Here is a 22,079-nt window from a genome sequence, read left to right on the forward strand (position 1 = left end):
CATCCTACCTCTATGAGCACCTTCAAGAAACTGAGCCGGCATATCATCTTAAGATTACGAAGTGTGAGCAGCAGGACTTCAACACTGATGGGATGAGATACCACTATCCCTCTAACCATCCAACCACATGTCGGTTAGCGCGTGAACCTGCACATTAAAGTGCACGTATATACATCTGAATCAGAAAAACAAAATGAATAACGTGAACCGAGGGAGTATGTAGTTTTTCTGTCATTTTTCTCTCGAATATTCATGTCACCATACCACATATTCTCTCGTATATTTCTGACGTGGGCAACTCAGAAAAACGAAATCCGATTTGAGCCCAATTCTATTGGAAGAGAAGTGATAGCGTGGGCCCACAGCCTTGTCGGCAAAGACGTACTAAGACAAAACGAGAAAAAGAAGTGAGAAAAAACAATACTGTTTCAGAAACCAATGGCCACCGCCGTGCTCCGCTGCCCGCTGCTCGCCTCGCCTCTCCCGGCCGGCGGCGCCGCCACCGCCTCGTGCTCCGGCTCCTCCCGCCCATCGCGATTCCTTCTCCGGCGGCGGTGGTGCCCGAGTCCCCTGCTCGCCGTCTCCTCCGACTCCTCCAAGCCCCTCGCCTCCTCCTCGACCGGCGGCGGCGGCGCCGACCCCGACGAGGAGCCCGTCCTTCCCCTCCTCCAGGAACTCGCGGTAAGCCACTCGCCGCACCGCCTGCATTGATTCCAAGATTTGGTGGATTGGTTTTGATTGCGTTGTTTCGTTCTGTTGGTAGGATTGCTTGGTGCTCCCGCCCAAATTCCTGTCCCTGCTGCCCCGCGACCTTCGCCTCGATGTAAGCAGCCACTACCCCCTTCTCAGCTCCGATCCAAGCTCATCTGCACATTTGCTACGGCTATTTGGTTATGAGCTAAGATAATCAGTTAATAACCCTACACTCACTAAGGATAATCCCACTAAAGCGTCAGAATGTGGCTGGCAAAGTGTTGCCTATCTTATGCTGAAGTTGAGGCTCACCATTTGTTCTTTGACTACTTTTACTTAGTGGCTAAACAAATGTGGAACTTGGTTAGGCACTACATGCCAAGCCAAGTTATCGAACAACACATACTGAAATTGCATCACTACGGGCAGTTTGAATTGTAAATACAACTTTAATCCATCTAACAATTTCTGCTTGATTTTTCTTGAAGCTCAATGACGCGGCATTCGATCTCTCCAACGGGCCTGTTCTCAATGAGGTACGTAGCTCAGAATTCAGTGATTCAATCTGATAAACATTGGAGTTCTATTTTGGTGCAACCGTGTCCAACTATTGTTGTTTCTTTGCTGGGAGACAGTGTGGCCAAGAGGTCGGTGACCTGCTGCTGGACCTGGGAAAAGCATGGGAGATGGCTAACACAGAAGCATCAAACAACCTTGCCAAGCAGCTGCCGTCAATGGCGCCCTACTTGACCGCCAGCGCGAAATCAGGCACGGATCTCATCTGTATATTGTTGGGATTTGTGTTCTACATGACATGGTTTCTTGACTGAAGGTTGTGTTCCTTGCTGTTTTCCTTACATAGCGTAGCATTTGGCAAGCGGCTGGCATCAGCTGGAAAGAAGTTTCAGACTATGGGCCAGTATGGCAATGGAGAGTTCAAGAAGGTTAGCAATTCACTCTCCCTCTATCCATCCTTTTCTTCTGAAATTATTACAGGTATATTTGTTTAATGCTGGATTACGATTTGATTACGTCGCAAACATGAGTCCATGTCGTTACCATACAATTGGGGCCAGTAAGCGGGCTAATTCATATCCAACATTTGTGTAAGATTGGTTGCAGAAGGATAAAAACATCTGAATGTTAGTGTATTAGTGACAGGAATCCAACCTGTTGGGCAGAAGAAAACTCTCAAATTCATCATGTCACGATGCTTCAGCATGGCTTCATGCTGTATTTCATTGCTAAATTACCTTGCATCATGTTCTTGATTGTTTTCGAAAAGGTTGAGTTCATCCACATGTATCTACAAATGTATGTAACATTCTTTTATCGTATTTCTGTAGATTTCTGAAACAATGATCAAGATCGGTAAGGTTCTATCAAAACGCCCGGTGATTCAAGCTGAGGTAGAGGCCACTAAAGAAAAACGAAAGCTGAAGGTAAATTTGCCTCTCTGCACCTTGATCACCTATCCACCTTCAGGTGGACATTGTACATGGTTTAATCTAATACCTTTATCTTATCAGTTTGCAGGAGCTGAATTTGAATTGACAGCACAAAATGCATATATCGGTGCTGCAGTTGGACTGGTTTTCGGGTAAGTTCCAGTCCCATAAGCCTGTACACCATCTCTTTCAGTTAACGAAACTTGTAAAGATAATTAGTTTTATTTTCTTGGTCAGCTGTTGTGCATGAATTATACTAGTGCTATATTTGCCTAAGGAACATGCCACATGTGACACTTTTGACCAACACCAATAAGTAAGTAGATAGATTAACGGATATAGTTACCGGTTTCTCAAAATATTTTAATGGACACTTCTCATGTTTGCGCTGCATGCATCTCATACTACTACATTTTATAGTGGATTCGATTTCATCTAAGTGATTCGTTATATTATCCAATAGTATTATCTTAACAACAGACAAGCTGTCGGTCAATAGAATCATTCTATGGATATGGATTCTAATGGCATCCAGTTAATCAAGGATACATGCACATCATGCTTCACGTATAAAACCGATCGACACCCAATCATGTCCATTACATAATTCGATAGTGCACGCTCTTTCGCAATGCCATGAATACTCAACCGAATGCTTGTTTGACATCCCGCGTCTACCCTCCGATGCAGGTTTTTCTCCTGGCAGCTGGCCCAAGGCGTGCAAAGCAGTCCAGATGACAGCCAGGTAACCGAAGGATACATAGGTTCATTTCAGTCATGTATGCTTCACCATCCATCCTGCCACCTTCTCTGAAAGTTCTTCTTTTTCTTTCTGATGCAGCCGCTCAAGGTCCCGCTGCTGCTTCTCGGCTACACTTCGACGGCCCTGTCCGCGGCCGCGGCGGTGGGGCTCGTGGTGCTGGCCCTGCAGATGAACCCCGAGGACAAGTCGGACTAACTGAACTGTCTTTTAGTTTCTTTTTTATTTTCTTGAGTTGGAACTGCCTTTTTCAGTTCCTGAAACCGCTGAGCTTGTGCGGCGTCTTAACCCCCCGTGGAAGACTGTAAAAACCTGCAATGCTACCTTGAGTTAACTATAAAATCCGTTTGCCCTCAGAATGTAAAAGAAAGGCAAATTCGCTGCGTCGTCGCTGTATGGATCATTTTGTACAAATGATAAAAGCGTCCTTTGTTCGTGTGGAACTGGTGGTGTTGCCTTGCTGAAGTGAAAGGGGTGAAACACCCTGGGACTGTACTGCTTGCAGCTTATGCCATCAATTGTTCTACTACAATTTCTTTTGTGACTGTTATTATGGTCAGATTATGATGTACTACCAATGAAATCCGCGAGGGCTGTCGAAAACACGACGGGTTCATAGGTGTGCGGCCAGAGGCCGAACCCTAGTCTTTTCTTTTTTCCTTCAAAGATTAGCTGAACAGCGGGGCATTTTATCACTATGTAATTCCAGATTCCAATGCTCTTTGTTTGGAAGAAAATAAATGGACATGAGTTTTCTCTGAAATTCCAAAGCTCCAGCCGGCCTTGTAATCCTGGCTCTGTTTTGTTTGGTACGGGACCTACTCCCTTTTTTCAGAGGATTTTCCGTTAGGATCTCAGACCGATCTGCCAGCCTGGCCTCCCAATAATCTCGCATATCCCAAACCCACAGCGAGCCCGCCCGGCCCAGCCCATTTCACAAAGCTGAAAACCCCCACCACCGCTTCCCCTCCTGCTGCTCTCGTTCCAGTCCAGTCCACCTCCCTATCCCCACCCCTCCTCCTCCGCCCACAAGCACAGCGGAAGCGATCGGCAATGGCGTCCTCCACCCAGGGCCAGGTCATCACCTGCAAAGGTAACCCCATCCGACCCCGCTCCACTCCGCTCCGACTGGTGTCTGGAATTGTTGTTTGTTCTGATCTGGGGTTCGGTTTCGTGCGCGCAGCGGCGGTGGCGTACGAGGCGAACAAGCCGCTGGTGGTCGAGGACGTGCAGGTGGCGCCGCCGCAGGCCGGCGAGGTCCGCATCAAGATCCTCTCCACCGCGCTCTGCCACACCGACTACTACACCTGGAGCGGCAAGGTCTCCTCCCCTCCCCTCTTTCTCTCCCCTCCCCTTCCTCGAATCTAGGTTTCGTTCGCGTGGTTTCCCGGGGGCCTGTCGCCAGCGCTGGCACTGCTGCTAGTCACCGCCGCCCCCCAACCCACAGCGACTTATCCAGTGCTGGTACTTGGATTTTTCCTCCCGTCAGTAGTATTATTCCACTGGGTCACTCGCTTGTGAAGCGTCTTCAGGAGTTAGACTGCGACTGCTGAGGCTGTTGCTTTTTTTTTTCCTGGATTATTATCAGTGGTCGCAGTGAGTCTGAATAATTGGGGATTAACTGAATTCCCTCCATCCGGAAATACTTGTCGGAGAAATGGATGTATCTAGACGATATTTTAGTTCTAGATACATCCATTTTTATCTATTTCTCCGACAAGTGTTTCCGGACGGAGGGAGTATGTAGCATTGTACACACATTCGCTGTCGTGCGGGAATGGCTGTAGAGTGACCTGATGTACAGAAGAAAATGTTTGTAGGAACTTGAAAGCCTACTGCATGCTGTAGAGATATTTACTAGACTTTGTGGTCATGTCATGAAAGGATTTCATTTGCTATGCAGGATCCCGAGGGCCTCTTTCCTTGCATTCTCGGTCACGAGGCTGCTGGGTAAGCCCACAAATTTGTGCGGTTTCAAGCATTATCATGCATAGCTAAGATAACTGTGCACTGATAAGTTTGCTTTTGTTGCTGCTAATAGAATTGTTGAGAGCGTTGGCGAAGGAGTGACCGACGTGCAGCCTGGGGACCATGTCATTCCTTGCTACCAAGCGGAATGCAAGGACTGCAAGATGTGCAACAGCGGGAAGACCAACCTCTGTGGCAAAGTTCGCGGCGCCACAGGGGTAGGGGTCATGATGAGCGACCGCAAGAGCCGCTTCTCGGTGAATGGGAAGCCCATTTACCATTTCATGGGGACGTCGACGTTCAGTCAGTACACTGTTGTGCATGACGTCAGTGTTGCCAAGATCAACCCGCAGGCACCCCTTGATAAAGTCTGCCTGCTCGGCTGTGGTGTTTCTACTGGTAGGCTCTAATCGCACTTTCCTTGTACAGATCTGATGTTTTATTCATCAGCAGTCTAGTTTCGCCGCCACACAAGATTTTCCTGTAATTTCACATGCTTTGAAACAAATTTTGCGTGAAAATGCTCATTGACTTGTTTGATAATCTCTGTTGCTCTATGGTTCCAATGATTTTGCTTATTTGCATTTCTAGTGCAACAGTTAGCCTCAAGTGGGTTGGTTTTTCTGTTCTGAAATCAGTCTTCATTTAGGGCCCCTTTGTCTTATAACAAAGCGTAAGACTGCGGGGTTTCCTATAATTTAGAGAGCATCATTTGTATCATGATGCTGCAAGGTTCCTACTCTTCTATTGGTAAAAAAAATTCTGAGAGTCGATACATGATTCCATACTGTTGTTTACATGTGTTGTGTGCTGACAACAATATGTGTAGCACCTTGACATTCTCGTGACTATCCTCTAGATAATTTCCAAAAGTAGTTATTGCCTCAATTTCTTTATATCTTACACATTACAATCATGTAGGCCTTGGAGCAGTATGGAATACTGCAAAGGTTGAAGCAGGTTCCATTGTTGCTGTTTTTGGGCTTGGCACAGTTGGACTTGCAGTAAGTAAAATATATTTGGATATACTTATATACCTGAGTGTGTAAACTACTAAGCTTCAACACCTGAACTTCCATTTTTAGGTTGCTGAGGGGGCAAAATCAGCTGGTGCTTCTCGGATTATTGGCATTGACATTGATACCAAGAAGTTTGATGTTGGTATGATTATAGTTCCTGTCCTTTTCTTCATTGTAAATTCCGCCCCTCTGAAAGCTTAGAAACTACTCATAGTATGTTAATATTCCTCTAAGCTGCATAATCTTTTTGTTCAACTGCTGAAAGAGAGTAACTCACATTCGTGTCTCTGCCAGAAGACGAAAGTTCTTGTGCTATGCATGCTGTTTGTGGAAGCCTTTTTAAAACTTCTGCTTGCTTTGAATAGAAACTGAAACTGTTCTCCTGCGGCTAGTGTGCGGAACGGAAACCTTTAATATAGTTGTTGCTTGGGTTAAATCCCACATACAATATCTAGAATTCAGTTAATATAAACCAGAAGTTTCCTAGACTTTTTCATGCCTTTCTTCAGTGCATAGGGCTCCTTAACGAATCACATTGGTTTCTAGGCTCATTAAGATCTACTCCCTCCGTTCGGATTTACTTGTCATAGAAATGGATGTATCTAGACATTTTTTAGTTCTAGATACATCCATTTCTGCGACAAGTAATTCGGGACGGAGGGAGTATATACCATGAGTCTATTTTTTTCTCTTGTGGTAATATGCTAGTATGTACTCCCTCTGTCCCATAATATAAGAACGTTTTTGACATTAAGATAGTTGTCAAAAACGTTCTTATATTATGGGACGGAGGGAGTATTACAAATGTATCTTTGCAAACTTGATGTGCTGTACTTGTTAATACTGATCACATTGCCTTTTAGTACTGGATCACATTGCAAACTGGATGCTACTTGTTAATATTTAACAATGAAGTTTGTATTGTAATTCTGTCTTCTTTACTTGCTGTTTGCAGCTAAGAACTTTGGCGTCACAGAGTTTGTGAACCCAAAAGACCATGACAAACCAATCCAACAGGTCCTTGTTGACCTTACAGATGGTGGTGTGGATTACAGTTTTGAGTGCATCGGAAATGTTTCTATCATGAGGGCTGCACTTGAATGCTGCCACAAGGTAAGCTGGAGTTGCAGCTTATGTATATGGCATGTTCATGAACTTTGTGGACTCATGTCACATATTATTCACAACTCTTCGTAGGATACCTTACCCAGGCCAGTTTAGAGTCCTGACTTAATCTATCATCGAATATCTGTATCTAAATAAATGAAAGATGTTTGAGCCGAAAGGAAAAATAGTTTAAACGCGTTGTAATATGTTACATACCTGTTTTTTTATGGAGATATGTTTCTTACTGTTTTGAAATTCTCTCTTACAGACCCCTTTCATGATTTTCAGCACACCCAAAGTACAATATCTTGCCTTGACTGATTTATTTTTCTTAACTGTAGGGCTGGGGTACCTCCGTTGTTGTTGGCGTAGCTGCGTCTGGCCAGGAGATTGCCACAAGGCCATTCCAGCTCGTCACCGGCCGTGTCTGGAAGGGAACAGCTTTCGGCGGCTTCAAGAGCCGGAGCCAGGTTCCATGGCTTGTTGAGAAGTACATGAACAAGGTATCAATCATACTCTCTCGAACAGAAATAATCCGCAAGTTAAGAGGAGTTTTTTTTTTCCATCTGAAGCAAAACCTGACCACATATCATTCACATCCACAGGAAATCAAGGTGGACGAGTACATCACCCACAACATGAACCTTACCGACATCAACAAGGCGTTCGACCTGCTGCACGAAGGCGGCTGCCTGCGGTGCGTGCTGGCGATGGAGCACTGAGGATCCTGCTGTGTGTCTCGCCTGCTTCAAAGCCGAGCAGTTTGCGTCGTGTGAAATTGTAATGCAGATCTATCCTCCGCCCTGGGACTATAGAACTCGTTTGGCTCCGTTTGGCCTAGAAACTCTTGAACACGAACCGCTGCTATAATAATATGTTGTGTTGGATGGTTGCCTGGTTGGGATCGGTATGTTTTACTTGTTGACTCCCATCTCTATTGGCTCTGCAAATATGTGCTTGCAACGGCAACTTATGGCCAGTTCTTTTGTGGATTATGGGTGGCTGTCAAAATAAGCTACCGCCTACCCATTTTATGCTAGCAGCCCAACCTAAAGTTTCATTCTAGAAACCTGCTTCCTACGTCAGGAATTAACTGTTGCTGAAATGAGTGTATGCTAGTTAATACTTAATTAGTAGGCTTTTAGAATACCCAAAAAAAAGGCTTTTAGAATAAATTTTATGTTGGGAGCAGCTGATTTTGACAGCCACTCATAAGCCCCCCCAAAATTGGCTTTTAGCTTCGTCAAATATCAGCTTGAAATCACTGGAACGATTATGTCAGGAAACTAAAAATATGAGATCCATGAGCACTAGCGCCCATGACATACTTTTATAGAAGGAAATCATCTGGTTGAGGCGCTAGAAATCCGCTCCCAACAGGTCACTGTGGCCTAGTTCTCTATGCCAGAAAACTGAGAGTAGAAGTTCTACAGAAAATCTGAAAAAACAGAGAGTAGCAGTATCAAAACTTAATAGTACTGATAATCTGAGCCAAAGCAGATTTCACATTTGGGGAAAGATTCAACAGTGAACGATACACAAGTTTACAGTATGATGCAGGGAAAATAAATATACATTACATCCCAGTATACAGCAACGGTACCACAGCAGCGAACAACATCGTACATTGGCTTGTTTGATTGATGATAAAGGAGCTCAGAGTATTTTGATGCTTATAAAAGGCCTGTCAGCACTGGCAAAGTTTGTCCTCTGTTGCGTTGCGTGAAGAATGACGATGCCAAGATTTAAGTCTGGTGTCAAAAATTCTGGAGCCATGAAGGTTGTTGATATCTTGGTCGGCTTCTGTAACCTCAGCGATGTTTCTTTTCATTGCTTCTCCTCGACTTGGACACTACTGCCTGCTAATTAGAATTGGTGAATATAAATGACCGCAAGACCAATATAACACAGTAGAAATTTTGTGTCGACACGAATGATCATGCAGGATTTTGTTAATGAATAAACCAGTGAGCAAAATTGCGCCAGACCAATTCATGCAAGATGTGTACAAATACTTGCAAATATTACTCTACGTCCCTAAGAAAGTACACACAATACTTAGGACAGAATCTTAATTCTCAAACATGGATTCATAAACAAACCACACAGTTATGCACATGAGACCTTGTTCGGTTTGGTGAGGATTGAGGGGTATTAAATCCGTTGTAAGTCAAAATCCTCCTCATTCCCCTCCAATCCTCTCCGGAAACTAAGATTCCAATTTCTCTCTATACCGACTATGCTAAACGATAACATCAAGAGAAAACTTTACAGACGTACAGTATGCTGTTAGTGTTAGATATGAGCACAATTCAGAGAAGCCTAGGTTTTCTTGAAATATTTCTTTTTCATTTCACTTACACGCCTTACTGCAAAAGAACACTACAATTCACTGAACTTACCATGCAAAAATCCGCTCTATGGCTAAATGTATATCTATTTATAGCTTGTGAATTTAAACTGGTTACTTGAACCTATGGAAATCACTGAAACTGACAAACGCTAAATGCAAGACGTGTCTTAATAATACAAGGAATCAGTGTCATAATGTGCAAGGAAAGAACAGAACCGAATTGTATGTAAGCTACTATGATTTTTTCGAGTAATTACCGATTCGAACTCGCGGCTTTCTCTCGCCAGTGGAGGGTTTCTTCTTCATGTAGCAGCCATTCCAATCACCCCCGTCCTGCGAATAGTAATCCATCGGGTATTCCCCTCCAAAATCATCTCCACCACAATCGCCACTACTACAATCACCATTTCCACAAGTTCCTGAAGCTGAACAACAACCACTGCCACCTCCACCGCCGCCATTTTGCCTACTCCCCTTCTCCCACCACCCAGGAACATAACCCAGTGCAACATCAAACTCAAATGTTGTGAGCACCGGCCTCTTGAAACCCTCCCCCCAATCGATCGACAACCGAGGGCATGCAATCTGCACCCATGCATCCACGGAATCCCCGAATAGCTCCATCCTCGTCGGGGAGAGCTCCGACATGAGCACCACCGTGTGATCCAAACCTTTCTCCTCCAGATGCTCCACCACCCGGTCAAGGACCTTTAAACTCCCCTGCCGTCCCAGCGTGCCGAGCACAACCCCCCAGCTCTTGGCCTTCCTCGCCGCCAGCACCGCCTCCTTCCTCGCCTGCTTCATCCCAACATGGTCATACTCCTCCAGCACAAGCACACCAAGAAAGGGATCAAACCGGTAGGCCTTCACCGCAGGGTTGGCAATCATGAAGGCCTCGAGGTGGAACCTGCCGTCGGCGACGAACACCACCACGCCCACCCCCTCCGCCTTCTTCAGCGTGGGCGCCGTGCACCCGAGGATCTCGCCGGCGGAGAGCGGCTTGGCCTGCGGCACGACGATGTCGCGGTAGCCGTCCCGCGTGAGCATCTCGCGCGCGGCGTGCACCGCGGCGATGAACTGCACGGTGCCGGCGAGGGCTAGGCGGGGCGCGGCGGCGGGGTCCGGGAAGGCGCCGCGGACGGCGGCGGCGAGGCGGAGCGCGTCGACGCGGATCTCGACGAAGACGTAGAGCACGGGGAGGAGCGAGGAGGTGACGGGGACGAGGCAGGAGTGGCCGTAGTGGACGAGGAGGTCGGCGGCGAGGGCCTTGGCGGGGCGGTCGCCGAGGCAGCAGGCGCCGTAGGTGGGGTCGGCGAGGATGAGGACGTCGTTGGAGGGGTCCTCGGCGAGGAAGGGGCCGAGGAGGTGGGAGAGGGGCAGCGAGAAGAGGAGCAGGCCCTCGGGGAGCTGCAGCGCGGCGCGGCGCGCGCCCGAGGAGCGGATGCGGTGCGCCGTCTTGTGGAGCTCGAAGTTGTAGGCCGCCGGGAGGAGCGAGGTGGCGGCGGCGGCGAGGGTGGGGTCGTTGAGGATGGAGGCCGGGATCGGGGTGTGGATGAACCGCTTGGGGGCCGGCTTTTTCTTGGCGCTGCTCTGGGGCGCGCCGGCCGCGGTGACGGCGAGCGAGGTGGAGGGGTCGTCGGCGTCCATGGCGGCGGCGGCGGCGGCGGGTGGGGAGAGACGGGAAGATGGATTTGTTTAGCTTTTGCTCAGTACGAGGGGAGCCTCCCCAAGAGGAGCAGCAGCGAGAGAAGGCCCATCCACACTGCGAAAAATGCAAAGCCCGGCTGAATAATGGGCCAAAATGATCTTCTTTGGGCCCAGTTTAACTCGTCGTCTTCTTCCTTCCTCCCAATGTCATTCTTGGGGAAAATTCTACCTTTGTTTTTGAAGGAACTTTCAATCCATTCATAATCAATCATGCTAGTAAAGAGAGCACCAACTATATTTATTTTACAACCAGGTCCATGGACCACCTAGAGATGACTAAAAGTACTTGAGCGGGTTGAAGGCGCGCCACCATCATCGCTCTTCCCTCACTGGAGCTAGGCAAACTTTGTTGTAGTAGACTGTTGAAATTCATCGTGCTAAGGCCTCAAGGACCAACGAACTAAAGTAGCAACCATCGTCGTTGAAGTGAGTCGCAGATTGAAAAGATCAAATATGTAAACACACAAATGAAGACGGGATCCAAACAGATCCACCGAAGATCAACACCAACCGAATCTCACAAGATCGGGCGAAGACACACCTCCACACACACCCTCCAAGGATGCTGGACGCACCACCAGAACAGGGATCAAACGTGGGAGACATCATTCCTATTAAAGGGTATCGCTGCCGCCCTACAACGTCAACCAAGACGTTGAACTTAACAAGAATTCATAGGGAAAATCCTATCCGATGCTCATAGCTTCAAATACTCACTCCTGGTCATCACCAACTATCAGCTTTGCCAATCCTAGCCATTTCCGCCATAGCTTCCTACACATCGCCGCCTCTGTTGGGGAACGTAACATGGAAAACAAAAAATTTCTACGCACACGCAAGATCTATCCATGGAGATGCATAGCAACGAGAGGAAGAGCATCTTCATACCCTTGAAGATCGCTAAGCGGAAGCGTTTTATCAACGCGGTTGATGTAGTCGTACACCTTCACGATCCGTCCCGATCAAGTACCGAACGTACGACACCTCCGCATTCAGCACACGTTCAGTTCGATGATGTCCTCGCCTTATTGATCCAGCAAGAGGGGCGAAGTAGTAGATGAGTTCCGGCAGCACGACGGTGTGGTGACGGTGGTGGTGAAGAACAATCTCCGCAGAGCTTCGCCAAGCACAACGGAAACTAGGCGGATGATAAACTAGAGGGGCGGGGTTGCCGGCACACGGCTTGGTGTATCTTGATATGTTCTGGGTGCTAGCCCTGCCCCTCTATTTATATTTTGAGCCCTGGGGTCGAAACTTGGAGAAAGAGCCTCCTCAAAGTCGGTGTTGCCCGCAAGGAAGGGTCTTTTTCGGACTTCCGAGACCAGACGCCACAGTCCTCGGCGTCTGGCCCAGACACCACGGGCCTCGGCGTCTGGCCCAGGGCCAGACGTCAAGGTCTCCGGTGTCTGGTCCCTGACCTCTACAAAACATCCTTTTGCATCGACCTAAAACCCCGTGGGCCTTACCCCTTGGCCTAACCATATCATCCTATATATCAATCTTTACCTTAGGACTATTCCAGAGCTCCTCGTCATGTCCGTGATCTCATCCGGGACTTCGAACAACATTCGGTCACCAACATACATAACTCATATAATACTATATTGTCAACGAACGTTAAGCGTGCGGCCCCTATGGGTTCGAGAATGACGTAGACATGACCGAGACGCTTCTCCGGTCAATAACCAATAGCGGGACCTGGATGCCCATATTGGTTCCTACATATTCTACGAAGATCTTTATCGGTCGAACCTTTATGACAACATACGTAGTTCCCTTTGTCCGTCGGTATGTTACTTGCCCGAGATTCGATCATCGGTATCTCCATACCTAGTTCAATCTCGTTACTGGCAAGTCTCTTTACTCGTTCCGTAATGCATCATCCCGTAACTAACTCCTTAGTCACTTTGTTTGCAAGCTTCTTGTGATGCTGTATTACCGAGAGGGCCCAGAGATACCTCTCCGTCACACGGAGTGACAAATTCCAGTCTCGATCCATGCTAACCCAACAAACAGCTTCGGAGATACCTGTATAGCATCTTTATGATCACCTAGTTACGTTGTGACGTTTGATGGCACACAAGGCATTCCTCCGGAGTCCGGGAGTTGCATGATCTCATGGTCGAAGAAACATGTATTTGACATTAAGAAAGCAGTAGCAATAAACTGAACGATCATATGCTATGCTAACGGTTGGGTCTTGTCCATCACATCATTCTCTTAATGATGTGATCTCGTTATCAAATGACAACTCATGTCTATGGTTAGGAAACCTTAACCATCTTTTGATCAACGAGCTAGTCTAGTAGAAACTCACTAGGGACACAGTATTTGTTTATATATCCACACATGTATTTAAGTTTCCGGTCAATATAATTCTAGCATGAATAATAAATATTTATCATGAATAAGGAAATATAATAATAACAACTTTATTATTATCTCTAGGGCATATTTTCATCAACCTCAACCCCTCTTCTCTTCCTTGTTCCGTGGCATCGTCAGCGGCAAGAGGAGTGGGGCTCGCCTGTCTCATTTTCTTGTCCTTAGGTTTTTGTTCACTTGGCAACATCGACGAGTTGTTGGTGGCATGACGTGTTGGAATAAGGTTTTTAGATACACGAAGAACCCTTTTCAATACATGATGATTTTTTTATACACATTGAATATTTTTACGTACCGTTAACATTTTATAAATACATGATGATTTTTGATAGAAAGTTCATGATTTTATAAAATGTCCACACACTTTAAAACCATATAACTAAAATAAATTTGTTGACATTTTTGTAAAAGGTGTTTTTGTTTAAAACAATAAAGACCGTAAAAATCACTAGAGCCAAAGTAAAATGCGAGCCCAAACTGGATGTGCCTTGTGCGCCATCCCCCTCTCATTGGCTAAAAATGGAGAACTATGCACGGGTTGGCGCCTTGAGAGACCACCGAACAGACCACCTGCTGCATGTCATCGTTGCCACATTTCTTTTAAGTGTGTGAACCTTTTTATGAACCCTTTTTTAAGCATCTAAACTTTTTTGTTAAATGGTACGAACAATTGTTTTGAATGTCATGATTTTTTTTTTGTAAAATGCCACAAATAATTTATTACAAATGTGCGAACAATTGTTTTTTCTTGAGCAGTTTTTAATGCGTGAAAAACAAATTCAAAAACATTTGTTTTATATACAAACATTTCTTAAAATTACATGAACAATGTTTTGAATTACATAACATAATTAGCATATTTACCCAAAATATCCAATAATATATATGAATAGAGAAGACAAATCTATACCTCTATACTATTATATAGTGTAGGAATAACTTTGAATATCGGCTGTTAGATGAAGCTGATCCAACAGTTGGTAGGTGATAAATCCGAGTAGTCTTGAACGTTGGATATTCTCTCCACCATATTGGGTTCTGCTACGTGTACTAATCCATAAGATTCCACGACACTTCTTCTTTGTTCTAGATTCTTCCAGACTTCAATTATTCATGTTTTCCTCTGTTAAAAGAATGGACATTCAGGATCTATTTTTTTATGTTGTACAATATGCACTTAACACATACACTTCTCATTTGTTCTAGACTCTTCCATACTTCAGTTCTCCCAAGTATTTTTTTTCTTCCAAAAGACTTGACATTGATTTTTTACTTTAGTTTTTATGTTCAAAGCTAATACAACATCTTCCCAAAGTCCAATTTTCTTTGCAAACGAAGTACCCAACTGTTCTTATATGTATCACATGAGTTTTGTGTAGCATATACCACATTCATAAAATATTATGTACTTATAATTTGATTTCGAATGGGATGAGTGATGAGACTCAAACCTACAACTTCAATTTCATCTGTGCAGTACTCCAAATGTATATGTTTGTCTATTATAATGTTGTGTGTCGATATTGGGTCACACATCACTCCCGCATGCAAGGCACATGTAACTTACTAGCAAATAAAAACTAGAGGTGGAAAAATAAAAACTAAAGGAAAAAAAACTATGTGCATGTGCTGTGGTGTATGCGGGTTCGTCTAGAGACGAGCGCTAGGCGAGTGGGAACTTGGGCCCAGCCCATTTAACAATCACTATAGGCGAGCACCCCGTGCGCCTTGCAGCATGCTGCGAACACGCTCATTGGCGAGGCTGGTGGTGGGAGCCGATGAGGAAATTCCATGGTCGAGAGTCGTCATTCGTGGATAAGCCGAGATAAACTTGGACCTGTGCATGTGAATCATTAACGAACGTGCTACGAGCCAGAGTGATGTTATCATGCTTTTTTATATGGATTAAATTAATCAAAAATACTACTAATATATACAACCCGTCAGGCGTTTCCAACAGCAACGGTAGATGGGCCTGGTTTTAGGAACCTTCCGTCCTTTTTTTTTCTTTTGATATTTCTGTCTTATTGGGTTTTTAGTTTTGTTTCGGCTTCTTGTTTGATGTTTTTCCTGTGTCTTTTGTATATTTTTTTCTTCTCTTTATTTGTTTCAACATTTTTTCCTGTTTTTTTGTTCTTTTTTCACTTTTTATTTCTTCTTCATTTCATTTTTTATTCATGAACTTTTTAATAAGTACGATTTCAGTGTACGGGTACTTTTTATATTCCCTGACTGTTTTTCAATTTTCATGAACATTTTTAAGTGTCATCAATACTTTTTAAAATGGTACAAACATTTTTTATATGGTATGATTTTTTTTTTGAAAAATTCCGCAAAAATGTCATGAACCATTTTTCAACGTATGAATATTTTTTAAATGGTACAATTGTTTTAAAATGTCATGATTTATTAAAATTTATTATTGTTTTAAAAATTTCATGAACATTTTATTAAAAATGTGCGGAAATTTATTTTTCATGAATTTATTTTTGAATGTATGAAATAGTTTCAAAATTTTCAAGAACATTTATTTGAAGTACATGAACAGTTTTTTTAATTTAATGAACATTTGTGTGAAGCAATATAAAATAATTATCAGAATTTACCAATAAATACAATAATTTTCATGAATCGCCGCGTATTGTGAGAAAAAAATAGTGTTAAAAAGAAGAAAAAGGGTAAAAAATAAGTGTGCATGTTGTGTTGTTTTTTGTGGGGGTAAGTATGTTGCTTTATTGATCAGCGAGATCCATAGGAATCGCCGCGGATGTAGCCTGCCGGTGCCGTCCCCAACGTACTTGTAATAAGGGTAGCACATCGAAACGAAATAGAAACTACAACTTGCAAAATTCATGTAAAGGGACGTAGCCATCCGATGAAGACTGGATAAAAGGGAAGCGCGTATGGGAGCACACGCAGCTTGCGTGCTCCCCTCCCATAGAATCATCCGTACCCCCTTCGCCCATTCTTCATCCGACGGCTACGTATTTTTTCCTCCTCCCGCATCTCTTTTCCAGCCAAAACAAAAGCAGAAAAAGGTCCCGTATTTCCACCCCCGCCGCAATACTTACGTAATACTCGGGCAGCATTAAATCTCAAGGGAAAATAAACGTGAGCCTCAATTGTTTGCCGCCAAAACACAGAAATAGGGCTCTCCAAAGTCCAAACCTCTCTTATAATCCATACAGAACCATACAAATCTCACTTATAATTGCTTGTCGAGAAGTTGCTCCAACGACTGAATAAGCAGGCCATCGTTTTGTCCTGAATGAAAAATTTAATCTCTGATGCTTAATTAATTTGGAAGCATTTGGCACCTCCGCAGAATTCAAACTCTGCAAGCCAACAAAAAAAAAATCAGGTTCCGAAAGCAATTCAGAAACAGCCGCGTCAAGCGAGCCAAAGTTAAGCTTCATTATAGGGGCAGCCGCTCTGCTCTCTCCTGCTTGACAGTAGAATGTGTTGAGTTGCTGCTTGTACCAAGTGATATGCTAGGGGGAACACATCATCTCATCCATATGATTTGTTGATTGAATTTGAACCATTGTAGATGTAGATGGCCTGGTGGAAATCTCAGGAATATTTCTCACCGAGAACAGTAGGACTGTAGGAACAAGGTTTACTTGCACAAGAATGACTGGAAACTATGACACTGTTCACTGACTTGAAGAGATGTTGCATATGATATATGAAAGAGATCATAATAGTGCAAATTCATGTAGAGTTGCCATGGACTGGAAGATAGTGCTTTAGAACTTCAGCATTTTCAGATGGCCATGAAGAGAGTGGGCCAAAAACAATTGATCTTCAGCTAAAAATAGCAAAGGAGAAGAGAAAATTATTGCTCCTGTCAACCTCCAACTGGCAAAGGTGAAGCACGAACCTCCTCCTGACCCGCACTATCGGTCTTGTAGGTTGATTAGGGATAGATCAGAAGGTTGCGTGTTCGATTCACGTCGGGTTCAATTCCCCCGATCCTAATCCGGTCTGGTTTTCTTCCTTTTTCCTATCATTGGTTTTTCCTCTCACAAGAAACCATTCATTAGCTAGATCTGGATCTGGATTCACTGTCAACGGCTCCCTGGGGCGCTGTGGGCTAAATTTGCTACATTCTCGTCTATCTGACTCGGGACGACGACACCATCCGTTCTATAAGCTGAATAATTATCTGTGACTAGTAGAATGCCCGTGCGTTGCTACGGGCTACAATGTATATAAATGAATTAGACAAATAATTAAGGTCATCCTCAATGTCGAAGCTCATTCTTTTCTGGTGAGCGTGTTTTGACATCAAACGGTCGTCTGGACAGTCCTGTCAACCTTATATCTAGACCAGGGGGGTTGTCGTTGTCCAAACTATCCTCCATGTTATCTCCGACATGCGAGCACAACACAAAAATCCCTTCCCTTTTCGTGCGTGACCCTCCCCTTCTCGCTTGGTTTTACGTCGTAGTGGAACATTTCTCGCTGGTGCCCTCTCCTTGAAAACCAGATGATGCCCAACTCACCTTTGCCAAAGCACCTTCTCTCCTTCACACCATACTTCCCCATGGACTGCCAAAGAGGAGTCCCCCGCCAACTACCCTACTATCCGCCTTGATCCCCTACCCACATGTTTGTGCTGATCCGCCACCGCCATCAAGGGGGAGGAGGCTTGCGCCACCCATGACCCCCCCCCCCCCCCCCGCCCGCCCACCATGCCAAGAAGGCAAATCCAATGTCTCCAAGTCATTGTCACGTTGTAACATAGAATTGAATGTCATGTGTTACCACAAAACAAAAATATGCTGTTCATTGTTGGGCATGCAACCGATAGACTATTGTGTTCATTATTTACTCTTGAAGCAACCACTGTGTCTATTGTTGGAAATTCCATAACCTAGAATCATCGCACTCAGCATGCAAAATCACCAAAGGAAATGACACAACAAGGAGGCACACCTCAAATTGCCCAACATTAAATCAATCTGGTCTATACATGGGTTATGCTCATTTCCCATTGTCATTGCCATGCAGAAGCATGGTGGGCACATCATCTCAAAAGCACGTACATGCATGAATTAAGATACAACCACTCCCGACTTGAGTACGATAGATCATCTGCTTGCTTTCCTATCCAATCTTCCAAAAAACAAATTGATTTGTGAAAATAAAATAAGATTAGACAACTTAGTTTTTCAAGATTGAATGTTTCCTTCACCTCTCTCAATAAATTATAATTTATCGCGAGGAAAAAATTCTAGAGTATATTAGTCATTGATAAAGTTAAAGTTAGATCGTCTGTATCATACAACTACACAATCTATAGATAATTGAATTGTTACCGTTGTGCTTATCAAGATACTAAGCACCAATTTACCTTCACATGAGATCCATAGGACATTGAAAAGGTCGTCCCTGGTCGGGATGATGACCATGCAGCCCCCCTCCTGCGCACAGGGGTGTTGTGCGAGACGTAGGTTGTGAAGCTGAGATTGGCCGGCGTGAGGATTCGGCATCAGTAATGAGGCCCTTGGTGGAGGATCCCACGATAACGAGCTCGGTGATGGAAGGATAGGCACCACGATGGCTAGACAAGACTAACCAGGGTGTGGCGTCCATGAGAGATCATGTGCTCTTTCCCATACCCTCCTCGATGCCATTGGGGAAGTAGCGTGGGGCGCCGATCACCAGTGATGGTGACGACGGTCACCAGAGTATTTCTAAGGTTATGGCAGTGCCACCTCCTGATTAGTAGCACCATTGGGTTCGTCCGTACCCCTTAAGGGTTCCCATCGACCAACGCCACCAACTGGTCAGAGGAGGCGGCCCCTATAGAGGTAATATCTGAAACATTGCACTGCAGTTATACACACACGTTGCAAGTGAGGGGGAAAAGAGGTTGTGATAGTTGGGGTACCATACCGAAACATGGAAGAAACAAAATGGATGGCGACGACTCAGGTCTATGCCTTGGCGTTGTTAGAACTAACAAACGGAAGCCGCACCGGGCCCTCGCCACGCTGTCCCCAGGGACGCCGCCACCTCATCTGATGCCGACGAAGCCGTGGCGGCTGCCCGGTCACGAGCCTCCATGTAGAGTCCTAACATGGCGTGCACGGCAGGGATGGCCCCACAAGGTGGAGAGATCCAATCTTGATGCCTCTATGGAGCATGGGTCCGCTCCAAGGGCCAGGCTTCCTCATCGCCGCCGTTTTTTAGTGCTCGCAATCTGAGGTGGTGCGGTCATCGGCCGCAGCGAGCAGGATAAGCGGAGTGGCAATGTAGAGCACCCATCTCTAAGGTGTTCTTTTTCATAGGGGTAAGTCAGCGTGGGGGTGAGGAGGACAAGAAAATCGATCGTAGACAAGATAATACACAATTGGATCAAACTACAATATATATTCTAGTGATTCAACACAAATCATCTCTAACATGTACGTTTAGGGCACATTAGGTGACATTGCTGATTTTCCACGTCAAATGACTCGTCTTTTTCTTTTTATTCTTCCTCTATGAATTATCTCCGTCTCTGAGATCCAAGCTCGACAAACATAAATTATAGGATCGAACAACCTAGCGCATTATCAAAACTATGTTGTCAACACTTTTCACAACATGGAGCAAATAATAAAAATTGTGGATGATGGCAATTAGTAGAAATATTACCTCTAAATAAGTCACATGCTTTCATGTTGACTGATTTTTATTATTTAAAAGGCATGTGTGACATCTGAACCTACTTACCTAAATACCCTTGCATTGCTACGGAATAACATTACGATTTTCAACCATGTTTAACGAACATCCAATTGTTCCTCATATAGATGAATATAAGGATTGTTGATAATGACCTTTTTGGGGCATACAAGGTGTTGCTCTTGCTTTATCCCACTTTAGCAGCCACTATGTACCCTTCTAGCTCCCTTTGAAAGATAGGAAACCAACTGCAGACATAAAAAATAGTAAAGAAAAAGGAGAGCAAATGCTTGATTGTCGGCAAAAATGTACATCCCTTTTTAACTAATAATAGGATATTCAACAAGTTCATGTAAACTATAATTGCACTATTCTCCTAATAGCATACATGACAGTTGAGCTTAAAGTATTATAACATAAAAACAGAAATGTCGCTGACGATTGGTGAGGGAAGTCACACGGAAGATATGGTGCACAACATATCCTATGTCCTGCAAAATTATTCGGTGACCTTCTAGCATAGTATATATATCCATGCCTGGTTGCTCTGGTGTAGACCATAGCCTAATATATAGGAGAAGAGGCAAATGTTAATAGACATGCTCAAACAAAAGCTAATTGCAACATATATTTCTCATTATGTTATATATTGCATACCAAGTGGTGAATATAAAGAAGATGCCAAGGATAAATAGAGGCATATTCTTTGCAGCAGCAGCTGAAACAAAAAAAAATATCCAGGGCAAAAACTTCTGCAAATATATTGACAAACTCATGCATGATAGCACTTGTGCAAAATTTAAAGATACAAATGCACAATGGAGTCCGCTCGTACTGTGACAACAACCATTTTGTGTTATCCCCTTTCTCAAGTGATAAAAAAATCTCTGAAGTGCACGGGAAATGCATATGTGTGCTAGCTGAACCTCCACTACTAAATATGTACCGATCTGCCAGAACAAAGCAATTGTTTTCTCTAGAGGAATATTCAATTCCCAATGAATATCTATCCTGCAGAGAAGCTACATGTATATTTGTGGATTATGAAGCTTGTAAAGCACACTAAAGTTTTCAAAAATGTAAGAGCGGTAACAACGCGCCATGCAGTTAATTATTCTAGCTCAGAAAATACGTACTTAGCACCCTTCTATGACGAAGAGTCATTGGAGATCAAGTGCCAACTCCACAGTCCACTGTACTAAAATAATTCCCAAGTACCATCTCCAAAAAAACCTATTGTCAAGTTGAGTACTGAAACTGAGTTATAGAGATAAATAATAAAAAACAAAATATACGTTTGTACATATGGACAACTGAATAGTTTGTGCACACAGTAAACTTTTCGGCTAAACGTGAATTCGACACATCAATTTAAAGAATCCAAGATCCAGAGAAGGCAAAATATTCAAGCAAGGAGATCCTCGTAGAACAGCAGCATTTACGGTGGCCAAATTCAGGCTATCATATTACCGAGTTTTGCCCAAGTAAATTCCAGTACGAGAACCAAAATCCCCATCAACCATGATAGAGGTGTTACTTGTGTGATGTGAGCCCGCCACCCTCGTCAATCATCTTCTTGTCCTCCTTAGGTGTTGAGGCACATCTCCATCGAGTCCTTAGTCATGTAAGGGGAAAACGATAACCTGCCACCATCAATTTGCATGTTGTACCAGCCATAAATATTTCACCAATACAGTGATTGGAGGAGTTGCTTTCTGTAGGCTCCTCTCTTTATTTTAATACAAGATTTTTCACCATTATCAGCTACAGATATCTCAGCAAAGAATGATTAACCAAAAATAAACAAATATGTCATTTTCCTTATACTGGCAGATTTCTACCGTGAGTTTCTATATCTGTGCAAACTTCACGAATTTCTAAAGTTTCATCAGCTGTACAGGAACAAATAAGGAACCACCATGCATCCAGATGGGAAGGGAGTAGTAATTACTAACCTTGAA

At 44.2% G+C, this 22,079-nt stretch overlaps 3 protein-coding genes across 4 annotated transcripts; 2 read left to right on the forward strand and 1 right to left on the reverse strand.

The window, feature by feature from the left end:
- The first annotated feature begins 398 nt into the window (after nucleotides 1–398).
- Nucleotides 399–3,344, forward strand: LOC123146120 (uncharacterized). Of its 2 annotated transcripts, none has more exons than XM_044565704.1 (9): nucleotides 399–681; nucleotides 764–823; nucleotides 1,182–1,229; nucleotides 1,329–1,461; nucleotides 1,561–1,637; nucleotides 2,040–2,135; nucleotides 2,223–2,293; nucleotides 2,832–2,886; nucleotides 2,959–3,344. In XM_044565704.1, the coding sequence occupies exons 1-9, from the start codon at nucleotides 439–441 to the stop codon at nucleotides 3,097–3,099; spliced, it is 924 nt and encodes a 307-aa protein (XP_044421639.1). In that variant the 5' UTR covers nucleotides 399–438; the 3' UTR covers nucleotides 3,100–3,344. The 2 variants fall into 2 exon arrangements, with proteins under 2 accessions (XP_044421639.1, XP_044421640.1); XM_044565705.1 differs by having other exon boundaries at nucleotides 2,983–3,344.
- A 403-nt stretch (nucleotides 3,345–3,747) lies between these two features.
- LOC123146121 (alcohol dehydrogenase class-3) lies at nucleotides 3,748–7,894 on the forward strand. The gene is made up of 9 exons (XM_044565707.1): nucleotides 3,748–3,994; nucleotides 4,085–4,221; nucleotides 4,805–4,851; nucleotides 4,943–5,268; nucleotides 5,791–5,873; nucleotides 5,955–6,030; nucleotides 6,844–7,001; nucleotides 7,337–7,498; nucleotides 7,601–7,894. The coding sequence occupies exons 1-9, from the start codon at nucleotides 3,955–3,957 to the stop codon at nucleotides 7,715–7,717; spliced, it is 1,146 nt and encodes a 381-aa protein (XP_044421642.1). The 5' UTR covers nucleotides 3,748–3,954; the 3' UTR covers nucleotides 7,718–7,894.
- A 588-nt stretch (nucleotides 7,895–8,482) lies between these two features.
- LOC123146122 (2-(3-amino-3-carboxypropyl)histidine synthase subunit 1) lies at nucleotides 8,483–11,053 on the reverse strand. The gene is made up of 2 exons (XM_044565708.1): nucleotides 9,606–11,053; nucleotides 8,483–8,854 (listed from the first exon to the last, which is right to left on the reverse strand). The coding sequence occupies exons 1-2, from the start codon at nucleotides 10,993–10,995 to the stop codon at nucleotides 8,823–8,825; spliced, it is 1,422 nt and encodes a 473-aa protein (XP_044421643.1). The 5' UTR covers nucleotides 10,996–11,053; the 3' UTR covers nucleotides 8,483–8,822.
- Between the last annotated feature and the right edge of the window lie 11,026 nt (nucleotides 11,054–22,079).

Source organism: Triticum aestivum, chromosome 6D (assembly GCF_018294505.1).
Source record: "Triticum aestivum cultivar Chinese Spring chromosome 6D, IWGSC CS RefSeq v2.1, whole genome shotgun sequence".
In the NCBI taxonomy this organism is placed as follows: Eukaryota; Viridiplantae; Streptophyta; class Magnoliopsida; order Poales; family Poaceae; genus Triticum; species Triticum aestivum.